The sequence below is a fragment of the Haliotis rufescens genome, unplaced genomic scaffold (genome assembly GCF_023055435.1).
Source record: "Haliotis rufescens isolate VD_foot unplaced genomic scaffold, xgHalRufe1.0.p SCAF_17, whole genome shotgun sequence".
NCBI lineage: Eukaryota > Metazoa > Mollusca > Gastropoda > Lepetellida > Haliotidae > Haliotis > Haliotis rufescens.
In genome coordinates this window covers 12,265,152-12,277,865 of record NW_025963857.1, presented here as the reverse complement: position 1 = coordinate 12,277,865, position 12,714 = coordinate 12,265,152, and the positions used below count along the sequence as shown (strand labels likewise).

Genomic DNA, 12,714 nt, shown 5'->3' with positions numbered 1-12,714 from the left:
TCTAGTTGCATTGATCTTATTTTCAATCTGCATCAATACTTCAGGGGTATGTATGTTCCTCTTTCACCCATGACTACATGCAGCTGTCATGTAGTCTCTGTAACCGAGGAATCAGGCAGATGACTTGTTCCAGTAGGAGGAAAACCAGAGCTTAGACCAATGAGCACTTGGCCATCAATATTTCTGTGCAACCACTGGCCATAGACTTGCGTGCCCTACTATACACCTTGCTTCAATGTCGGGCAATGGTAGAGTTCATGAATGTCCATGCCATTTGACATTTGTCATTTATACACCATGCCCAATTACCTCACTAAAATAGACGCAACTCTTACGCCGCATGTCTGCCTATGTCTTCACAGGTGATGGAGGACTGAGTGAGTGAGTGAGTTTGGTTTTACGCTGCTTTTAGCAATATTCCAGCAATATCACTGCAGGGGACACCAGAAATTGGCTTCACACATTGTACCCATGTTGGGATTTGAACCTGGGTCTTCGGCATGACAAGCGAACGCTTTAACCACTAGGCTACCCGACCGCCCCTGGTGATGGAGGAAGCTAGTGTATGCAAACTGGAAGTATTTATTAAGTGTTTCAATCAACCTTCAGCAGCATTTGAAAGAAAATAAATTGCCAAGCTGCCATCAGGACCCACCGACTTTAGAAGCTGCAGGCCCTGACTCAACTCTTCGGGCCTTCATTTATAAAAGCTGCAGGTTATTGTAACAAATAAATCGACACATAAATTTACTGCAGGCCATAAGGACCCATACACATCTGAAACTACAGGCCCGACACAAGATCTACCTGTCACGGGCCTACGGGCAGGCACTTGTTTCAACACTGGCCCAGAGGTCAGCCTCCAGTAACCTTTGCTTGTCATACAGCTGACTGATGGGGATTGGGTGGTTCTCAGAATCCACCATATGCACTACAGAATAAAACAACACAGTCATGGTTCAGTGCACTGTCCTTTGACATCCAAAACTGGCTACCACACGAGATATCCTTGTGTGAGATCAAGCGATATCAACATTGTTGATATCACTGCAATGAAATTACATCACAATGCTTTGCAGACCATTGTGACGTCATTGGTTACTATGATGTCATAATCAAATGACATCACTAATGGCTCTGCTACTAAAGCTAAAGCTTTTTACACCTGAGAAACTGATTATTACTGTCTACAAACTGAAAAAGTTGGAAGAATGATGTTGCACGATAAATAAAATCTCACCCTCGTGTCTTTTGATATTAAAAATAAGGTGAGTTAGCTGTAATAACAGTACCCTTGAATATCTCTTGGTATGTAGTTGCTGTGTAAGCTATATATCACTCTGCTGTTTGTGGTTAGAGGCCACACTATTGGATCTGGTGGTCAGGCTCAGCGATTTAGTTGTACCAGACTGCATCATAAGAGGCGATTAAGGGGATCGGTTGGTCAGGTTCGCCGACATGGTCCATGCATGTCATTGTATCCCAAACGGTAGATTGACGCTCATGATGTTCATCACTGCATTGTCCCATCAAGACTCGATTATTTACAGACCATCGTCATATAGCAGGAATATTGCTGAGTGTGGTAAAAGTGAAAGCATGGGATGTTGCTCGTAATATCCGTCACTGGTTTGTCTGCCAGGATTTACCTGGCTGCAATATTGTTGACTGGTGTAATGTAACTAACAAACACCACACGTCCTGGAAGCTTCTGTTGATGACTATCACTTTCTGTCAGGTATACACCAGGAAATGTTTAGCATCATTTGTTCATTAATTTCAGCGATTCGCTTTGCAGAGTTGCGTCCCTTGGGCACGCCAGAAACCTATGATTGTGGGTTCGAATCCCGGTTCGCCCCGATTATTTTTTCTAGGTTTGTCAGCACCATAACCGTGCTCTTGGGTTTAACCGAAGCAGTAAACGTCTGAGACTTGCATCACTTCGGGCTTTCCTCCCACATTAAGCTGACAAGCCGTGATATAACTGGAATAATGTTAAAAACGGCGCTAAACCCAACTCACTCACTCACTCATTAATTTCAATGTCCTGAACTTCCCTGTATCTTTGAGTGTGTCTACAGCCGTTTCCGGTTCAAAGTTATTGCATGATCACTGCAATATTTCTCCAGATGGACGTTAGTACTGGGTCATATGATGAAAGAGATGGGGTGAAATGCGGTTAACACCCAGTCCAATATTGGGCAAGATGCCGCAGGCAGGGCCTCAGTAAGTACAAGTCTGTCATGCCGGTTTTATTGTTCTGGCCCACTGAAATACCATGCGGCAATTTAACATGGATAACTAGATGCAGTATACTGACTCTGAGCCAACCATTCCTTGTTTATCCCCTTAATGCTGGGCGCCAGACAGGGTTACAAGGAGTATCATCTTTTAACCTCTTGTATGTCGCAGTTTGAGATCGACCCACAGACCTTCCGCACTCTGGGCTGACGCTCTACCCTCTATACACCCCGGAGGGCGGACCTCTTTACAAAGTAGCGGAGGAGGTAATTGAAAGGGCATTCAAATAGCTGTAGTCATGGAACAGTCACAAAACATGTAGGCTTCGTAAGCCGGCATGAAAAGGACACTCCTGAACAAATGAAAGGTTTTGTTCCACACCGCATTTCACTATTATGACGTCATACCGCTCGTGCGCCAAATTTTAAGCTCTCCGTTGTCTTTTGAACTTAAAATACACTCTTAGTGGATTATTAATATCGTGTGTTCTTCCCAAAATATATTCTCAGACATATTAAAAATATTGTAGCAACCACAGGTCTGCTGTTTGTAACCCATACTTTTACGTCATATCAAAATGCCGACCGACATAAACTGATAAAGTTTTGTTTGTTGCTTTACGCCACACTCGGCAATATTCCAGCTCTATGACGGCGGTCTGTAAATAATCGGGGCTGGACCAGACAATCCAGTGATTAACATCATGAATATAGATCCACGCAATTGGGATCGATGACATGCATCAACCAAGTCATCAAGCCAGACCACCCGATCCTGTTAGTCGCCTCTTACGACAAGCATAGTCGCTCCTTGCATGGGTTGCTGAAGACCTATTCTCTTCCCGGATCTTCACAGGTGACTGATAAAGAAGTATTTTGCTATAAATGTTATCGTCTGCGGTGATGCGGCAGCTTTTTCAATTAGAGGTGATTATTATAAATTTACAGATGAATATCATGCCATGACATATATCAACCATAGTAATATGAAAGAATCGGCAATATTCCAGCTGTATGACTGAAGTCTGTAATTAATCAAGTCTGGAACAGACACATCAGTGATTGATGATATGACCAACGATCCACACATTCAGGGTAAGATGACACGCAGTCAGCGAACGTGACCACTTGATTCATTTAGTCGCTCTTACGACAGCCATGTACTAACCCGGAGTCGCCCAGTGGAACAATAGTTATAAGCAATATGAAGAGGAATATGGTGAAAAACAAAAGTTTGGTTTGGTTTGGTTTGTTTGTTGTTTAACGCCGCACCCAGCAATATTCCAGCTATATGGCGGCGGTCTGTAAATAATCGAGTCTGGACCAGATAATCCAGTGATTGATATCATGAGCATCGATCCACGCAATCGGGATCGATGACATGCATCAACCAAGTCAGCGAGCCTGACCACCCGATGCCTCCAGTCGCCTTTTACGAAAAGCATAGTCGCCTTTTACGGCAAGCATGGGTTGCTGAAAAACAAAAGAACACTGGCTAGAGATCGGTAATCTGTCTTCCAGACCCTGGAGAATAAAGTTAAAAAATATAACCAAATAAAGTCTAGAATGATTGGCAAGTCGACATTGCCTAAGCTTTGACATTAAACATTGTTCTGGTCTTCATTTAGATTTGATTTTTGATTTTGTAGACATATATTTTTAATATAACTTTATTTCTTGGACTAAATGTCAGTCTACCAGGTTGGTTGGTTGGTTGTTTTACGCCGCACTCCAGCAATATTCCAGCTATATGACGGCGTTCTGTAAATAAATCGAGTCTGGACCAGACAATCCAGTGATTTATATCATGAGCATCGATCCACGCAATTTGAATCAATGACATGCTTCAACCAATTCAGCGAGCCTGACCACCCGATCCGTTAGTCGCCTCTTACGATAAGCATAGTCGCCTTTACGCCAAGCATTGGTTGCTGAAGACCTGTTCTACCCCGGATCTTCACGTTTCCAGTCTACCAAGTCGGAAGTATGACGTAACATATGGTGCTTGAACCAATGTCTGCTCTGTATATTTCATAAAACATGATTCGACTTTAATCAGAAACGGTGAGGTGAAATGGGGTTTAACGTCGCGTCCAAGATTATTGCATTTGTATAGCGACGTGCATGCACGTGTATGCGTGCGTGGGTGGCTGCTTGTACTAGTCCGGACTGATGCCGATTTATAGTGCTAGCACACTGAGATACCATGCCCCACTCAGACACAGTATACTGACTCCGAGCCGACCAGTCCTTGTTTAAGCCCCTTAATGCCGAGCGCCAGACAGGGTAACAACAAGTACCATCTTTTAACGTCTTTTGGTATGACCCGTCGGGGATCGAACCCCGGACCTTCCGCTCTCCGGGCGGACGCTCTACCATTAGACCACGGAGGCGGTCTAGTCAGAAACGACAATCATTGGAAGCAATATATTTTTTCAAAGAGATGCACATCTTTGCCAGCAGTCGGATCATGTCATGTGTCATTCTCAAGTCACTGCGGGGGCTGTTGGTCGCCCTGTATTCACATCGACCAGTTTGATACCGGCAATGTCTGTGTCAACCCTCCAGCATCAATCACATGTAATGCATTGCTGTGAAGCGCGTTCCGACGACAGTTTGCGGGATCCCAGTGAAACTGATAGTGTGTAATGGCAGTGAAATATTCGCCACACGTGCCAGGTATATGTATCACCGACGCGCCATTGCCGTGCTAACAAGCGAAGTCAGAGGAAGCCGTTTCAGTGCCGACGCGTGGTGTCTCATTACTGCATTATCAGACAATCATTTAACATTTCTCTGATGGAGTACATAGAACACTGACTGTCGAATATGAATAATGATTATGATGATTATAATAGACGGTAGTAATAATGATGCAATCCTAGTCGAGTAGTGTACCAGAAACCTATGATTGTGGATTCGAATCCCAGCTCGCCCCGATTATGTTTCTAGGTTTGTCAGCACCATACCCGTGCTCGTGGGTTCCACCGAAGTGGTAAACGTCTGAGACCTGCATCACTTAGGGCTTTCCTCCCACGTTAAGCTGACACGCCGTGATATAACTGGAATACTGTTAAAAGCGGCGTTAAACCCAACTCACTCACTCACCAGTAGTGTGCATAATTTCGTGACCCCCGTCCTCATTTTAAAAATCAATATTACACTTGTATGTTGTTTTTTTCTGCCGTGGTTGAAAACATTTACTTGTAGGCACAAAGGAGCGTTCTTCGTCCTAAACTAGTTTTAAGGGAGGGAGCAAATCAAAACATTCCAAGAAAGTATATATTTAAATGTCCAAGTGAAAGTGCTGAAAACAGGCTCCGTAATCGGCTTTCAAAGTAAGTGAAAGACTAGTGAAATTGTAACAATTAGAAAATACTGATATCTTCAACTGGAAGGAATATTTTGCATATAATAGCTTATATCAGCAGTTGGCAGATACAAAACAAACCAGCCCTACGTGTTATCTACTTCTCATCAGTGTAGTTATAAGTAGTTATATTCAATTGTAATGGGTGAGCCGGTTGTGATAGCATTGTCCCTGCAATGTTGCATCGTTTCAAACTGTTTACATAAACAAATATCAAATCAGGTTTGAAGCGTTGTATATTTCATGCAGGTGTTCGCCAGAATTATCACGTGATGGTGATGTCATAGTTAAACCAAATCGAGGCTCACTTCCGTTGCACGAGTTTTTGAGGCGCGTTAATTCCAGACTCAGAGAATGGAAGCAGTCGGTACGTATAAATATATTTAATAGACAGACATACATGTTATTTACCTCTTACCACGTGTACTGTATATCATGAGAAGCATACGTAAAATAGAAGTATATACATACAAAAGTGCAACACCACTCGTATATTTTTGGGGGACGATAAAAGACTACAGCCTTAAATAGAATATACAGTAAAAGGTATTTAACCATACAATACATGTTATCTGCGTTGTAATATTTAAATGCAGGGTTGGGCAGTAAAATACATCCCATGTTTGAACAGTAAAATACATAGTTTCTCATGGTTGGAGAGTTTAAAATGTTGGGGATTGTAACTCATAAACAATGTGACACTTGGTCCATCATGCAATGGACACTGAATTCAACTACACCTGTGTTCCGTGAGTTACCTATGTGCTTAAAGAGGGGTGGGGGGAAGTTATGCTCTATGCATGGTTGTGGGCTGTGCCAGCGTGAAACTAGGACATATGTCTCTGTGTCGTTAGGATAATCGTAATTATTCAGCCATAGCAATTTGTTTCGACAGCAAGTGTCGACAGGCCTCGGTGGTTTAAACTTCTATTGACTTGTGTTTATATTTTTATATCGAAATGCACTCGGGTGAAATTCTTTGTCTTGCCATACATAAAAAGTTTTGATTTGGCAGGTAAACAAAGCGCATATTTTATGCCTCTCAAACTTGCCAATATCGATCCTGACTTTCCGAACCATTCAGTCTTCAAGCATAGGTTTCAAGAAAAATGTGCTGAGCCAAGTTTAACGCGTGGCGAATTATTTCAGTGCGGTGATTCTCTAGGGCTTGTATGAGTGAGTGAGTGGGGTTTTACGCCGCTTTTAACAGTATTCCAGTTTAATCGCGGCGTGTCAGCTTAATGTGGGAGGAAAGGCCGAAGTGATGCAGGTCTCAGACGTTTACCACTTCGGTAAAACCCCGAGCACGGATATGGTGCTGACAAACCTAGAAACATAATCGGGGCGAACCGGGATTCGAACCCACAATCATAGGTTTCAGGCGTGCCTAAGAGACGCGACTCTGCACAGCGAATCGCGGCGCCTTAGACGACTGGGCCACCCGTGCCCCCCTCTAGGGCTTGAGAAACGTCTGGTTGTAGATGTCATGAATGAGACATAAAAAATTACATTGAACATAAATAAGAAACGAACTTCCAACACTGTAACAATATCCATATAAATGACTACACCATGGCGTTGCTGTAAAATAATTGATTACACCAAGTGGGTACAGTCATATTGCTGACTACACCGTTATATCCCATGATGTGTTGTAGTTAAATATGCTGTGATGTTGTGTTACAGCTGAATAAGTTGTGATGCTGCTATAATATTGCTAACCGCTGCCTAAATACACAGTTGTACCCGTATGTGATCGTCCTTGACCGTTTGTCTCATCCTAAATAGCTTGTATTACATAAACACGGATATAGTTTGTTTGCGCGGCAACTTGGGAACCTAATGATCTCCCCTCAACAGATATACACGTCAATGTCTGGGCATAATTATTGTCCAAACGCAGGGCAGACCACATCCGGGTTACCGTTCCTTTGATCACGAACTTCCGGTTCCGGTATGTTTCTATAACCGTCGAACACGCCATCCAGTGATTGCTGGAGACATCTTATGATGAATGCATTGTGTTGAAGGTTAATCAAGGCAACAAGACGATTTATTCCAGTGAGACGAATGAGGCACTGAGAATCAGCGTCATAGAACTTACACCTTTCTCAACAAGCATGGAACCAGAGACTTTACATGTGTGTGATGTCTGGTTAAAAGAACCCTGATAGAAATCTGATAGCAAAACGGAAATTTCTTGACAGTTTTACTGTTTTTTTCATTCTTGGGAATATGTTTTCAAAGTTGAAAGCAACTATAATCAACAAACTAAGAGTAGATTCACAAAATCACAACATGTCAAATACACTACTAAGACCCCGAAAAAGAAAATGTACATCTGTATATCGATATGAGTAAGGATAAAATATATGGATGAACAATTTCTTTATTACAATTAGGGGCGACGTTTCGGGGTAGGTTCTAACACCGTTATCAAGCAAGTGATATACAGAGTATGGTTGACAAGTATACTCACACGCAAAAGAAACGCAAGTCGAGTATGCAGTATACGTGTTATTTATTTTCAAAATTAAGGACAAGAAATACTCATAGGGCAAGACTGACAAAACTTTGACTGAAGACAGTTTAATGGATTAAAAGGCAGATGACATAAATGGGTTTTTTTCAAATGTTAAGGGCTTACACATCCAGTTTCGGGTCAATACCCAAAATGTCAGCCGATACCTGGTGTGACCACCATTAGCATTTGATCACTGCCACACATCTCCTGTACATTGAGTGGATCAGACGATTTGTGAAGGCCCTAGGGATCCTCCTGCACACATCCAGAGCAGCTGTGCGTAGTTCATCGGCAGTTGTAGGGACTGGGCGCACATTGTGCAGACGCCTTTGAACCTCATCCCACAAGTGTTCGATAGGGTTCAGATCAGGGCTGTGGGCTGGCCACGGTAGAACACGGATGTTGTGTTGTTGCAGAAAGGCCATGGTAGCTCTGGCAACATGGGGACGAGCGTTGTCCTTGCTGGAAAATGTGTCTGATCACTTGGTCGATATACTGCTGAGCAGTGACGCCGTGTCCCCGACCGTGACCAACATTCAGAAAGCACATGGGTCCAAGTCTCGCATTAAGTCCAATCCCTGCCCATATAACGACGCTAGGTCCACCCTATGGATCCCTTTCCACAACGTTTCTGTCAGCGAAACGATCACCTCGACGCCGCCAAATTCTGACTCTTCCGTCTGCGTGGGAGACACAAAAGCGACTTTCATCAGAGAAGATGACACGCCTCCACTCACGATGACACCAATTACGATGACCCTGTGCCAACTGAAGTCGTGCTTGTCGATGCCGTGGTTGGAGAACAGGACGACGTGCTGGTCGGCGACATCTGAGGTTGTTGGAACGGAGACGTCGGATCACAGTGTCCCGGCTAATGTGTCGATTATGTGTTCCTATCGTCTGTCGAGCACTTTCACTTCCAGTTAGGAACGGATGTCGCTGGTGTTGACGGGTAATCTGTCGATCTTGTCGAGGTGTGGTGACCCTAGGACGACCGCTCCGTGGAAGGTCATCTGTGGTCTGTGTAGCATTGTATCGATGCAGGAGACGGTAAATTGTGGTTATGCTAACGTTGGACATATTGGACAGACTCTCCAGCTTCCAAACGTCCGATAACCTGTTTTTTTCTGAATTTGAGTTAGGCGTGGCATTGTTGACCAAGGAGTGGTAGGTCTGAGAATTGGCCACAGTTTTAAACCCACTACAGTTCGTGACAGTTCGTGCATTTTCGATTTCGCGAGAAATGGGTGCATGATACCCACAATTTCATTGAAATGGTGCCTTTTGGCGATTCGTCTTTTATGTTGCGTTTTTACTCGGGGCTTCCAAAACGTAACCAAAAATATTGATTACGCCATCAGGCTTCACTACATGCTAAAACTCGTATCAATTTATGGTTCCGTGTTTGTTACCTATTTGCTTAAAACCACTTGCGTTTCTTTTGCATGTGAGTATATATTCAGGATAGGAGGCAGTGTTTATGGTGGTGGAAACTGTGGTGATGGTGGTGATGGTAGTGGTGAATGCTTATTCCTTCTATGTCTCAGCATAGCATCTTTCCTAGAAATCTGTTTCTCACACTCTGGACACGAAGTGGACTCCATGGCCATTGGCGTACAACCAATCTCATTAAAATCAGATCTTAGTTCTCGCTATCGCTAAACAAAGATCTGAGGACATCCCATTAAGGGTCACGTCAGAACGACCTTTCAGCCAACCAATCAGAGCGTCGCTTACCAGATCCTGAAAGTGACAGTCGGAATGTGTTTTCTAATCATGCAACCACGAAATATTTAACACGGGGTATTCCGAACGACAGTTACGGGTTTTATGATTATATCCATACAATCTAGGCCCTCTATAAGCCATTCCAGAATGTTCTTCTTATCAGTTTTATTTTTTTAAATCAAGAATACGTCAAAATATGTTTCGAAGCGTAGTCGCCAGTGTGAAATTAGTGTCGTAAAGCCCGAGAAAGTTGCCTTCTGATTGGCTAATGTCGATTTCTTGTCAGTCATTTCATTGGTCGGTTAAAATTCGCGAAAGGTCGTTCTTACGTGACCCGTAATGGGATGTCCTCAGATCTTTGTTTAGCGGTAGCGAGAACTAAGATCTGATATTAATGAGATTGGCGTACAACAACTTTGATACTACTACTCAAAGACAACAACTCTCTGTAGTTCATTTGATGGTCAGTTGACATCGGATTGTGTGGGTGTATCAAACTTCTCAGGGCGATGCATGTGCTCCATACATGATTTCTCAAAGGAACTTTTTCCAGGCCCTGATTGACCAGCAATTAACAAAGTAAAAGGGTGGCGTAGGGTCAAAGGTGAGGTCATGATCTCTTCATCACGTGACATCACGTGTTCTGGGTGACAGACACAAGGCAACTGATACTTTCAAGCATGACCTTTCTCCTTCATCTTTTTTTTACATTCCTGTGCTCTTCCTTGTTGAACAAAGTCAAAGGTTTTGGCGTTTTTTTTGGGTTTTTTAAAACCAGCCAAATTAATTTTTTTAGGGGGTCAAATTAAAGTAGTATTTTGCAAAGAAAGAACTCTCAAACTTGTTCAACTAGCACGAGCACAGAAATAACAGACAGCGTTTACTCAGCTTCTACCCTCGGTTTGGCACCATATTGGAGTTGAGATATATCAAGAGACAAAGAGGCAGTTCAATTAATCACTGTTTAATGAAAAAAACAACATCAACATATATACATAGGAAATACGAATTAATGGACAACTGAGGAGGGAGTGCTTAACATGTCCCTCAAAGAACGCGAAACCTTCAATCTTCAAATCCAAAAGGTTCTGACCATGTTAATGGCCACGTTTAACCATTCAAATCCCTGAAACAGACAGGACACATCACATGACCAGTGACAGTGGTTAGGTATTCCGTCATTGTTATGGCGATAGTTATTACATTCTTCAAAAAGAAGATCGTCGTCGCATGGCACATCACGGTCGTCGTCGCCATGGAAGGTATCATTCGGTGATGGTGGCACATCAAGCAGGGTGGGTGTGTCCGCATCCATGGGAGGTAGTGCTGCCAAATTGCGTGCTTCATCATCACTGATCATAATCACAGGGGGTGTAGGTGAATATGCTGGTTCCCGGGGCCCCTCAGTAAAACAGGGTTCCCACCACTGTTCCAACACTGACTGTGTTGACCTGACATCGGGGGAAGGAAGGTTGGGTGTCCTGCCAATCATACAAGAAAAGAACCATTATGATTACGTATACCAATGATAATAATTCATACATTCGTTATACTAATGGGACTGTGGAGATGGTAGATCACTGAGAGGACCTTATGCACACACGATGACTCCAGCAACATCGTTGCCAGGCTGACGACAGGTGGCATTGTTTCGCCGATGCAACAAAAATTCGAGAAAATTACGTAATCGGATATTGTGACGTGATTGTAAACTTTGAGGTGCAAGGTCCCCGTTCCACAAGGCGATCGTATTGTAACGCAAACGACAGTCATTAGTCTATGTTAAGTATGTGAGTTGCGATAACCTTGGCGCTACGATAAGTTCTAACTGATGATCAATGATTTCGTACACTTCATGGCACACTTCCCTCGGTGCCTTGATATCCATATGCTTTGACATTATGATTCTTCTTTGAAAGCATCAGCAAAGTGATGACAAGACAGCGTCTGTGGTATTTAAGGAACTGAAACCCTGTTTCCTGATTGGACGAAAACCAAGTTTCTCATTGGTTAAGAACCGGGGCTTTTCATTGGTTGGTTTTGGCACAACCCTGCTTCCTGATTGGACGAAAACCCGAGCTTCTCATTGTTTGAATTTCGATCCACTTTTTCTGACCGTTGTTTCTTCCAAGTCTTCACGGATTTGAGTGAACACTTGAGGTAACTCTCTCCAAACACAAATTTCTTCAAGATAAAACGCAAACAGCCAACACAACGTAAACCCCCTGGATGTCCCTCATCTACAACCCTCACTTTGAAGTCGAATAAATTTTAAAATACATCACCCACACAAATACATTTCACAGTTTTGAAAAAGGTGGGAAATTCCCTGTTCTGTGATATCATCCACTGGCATTTTAGGCCAAGCAAAAGTACTGAAAATGACCTCTGAAAATTAGGTACATCGTAAATGTCGCCATTTTTCACACATTACTAAATCACCACTCCCAGCGTTATTTACAGCATGTTTTGAAATCTAAATTTCGGATATTTACTCGGAGAAATGAATTTCAAAAATAGCATATTAGTGATCACGGGTATCTGTCTTTTATGAAATCACCAATGATCATCCCAAAACGTCTCCGATAACCCTAGAATCGTTTAGAATGTTTTGGAAAATACGCAAACACGAACGCTGAAGTTAACTTTCCGCCATATTGGATAGTGTTTACAAAATCACGTTTCAGGTACACCGGTTATGATGCGCCTGTAACATCACGTATATTTCAAACTTAGCTGCGATACACACATCCTTGAATTCCTCATACATTTTAGAATCAAATGACCAATGGTCTTTGTCACCAATACAAAGTGGCTGAATGAAATCAAGCAAAATATGTTAGGTGTGAAAA

At 42.9% G+C, this 12,714-nt stretch overlaps 1 protein-coding gene across 1 annotated transcript; it reads right to left on the bottom strand.

Annotated features, from left to right (window-relative positions):
* Window positions 1-10,810: 10,810 nt before the first annotated feature.
* On the bottom strand, window positions 10,811-12,159 carry LOC124112494. Its single transcript, XM_046472639.2, has 2 exons — window positions 11,713-12,159; window positions 10,811-11,343 (listed from the first exon to the last, which is right to left on the bottom strand). The coding sequence occupies exons 1-2, from the start codon at window positions 11,760-11,762 to the stop codon at window positions 10,935-10,937; spliced, it is 459 nt and encodes a 152-aa protein (XP_046328595.2). The 5' UTR covers window positions 11,763-12,159; the 3' UTR covers window positions 10,811-10,934.
* Between the last annotated feature and the right edge of the window lie 555 nt (window positions 12,160-12,714).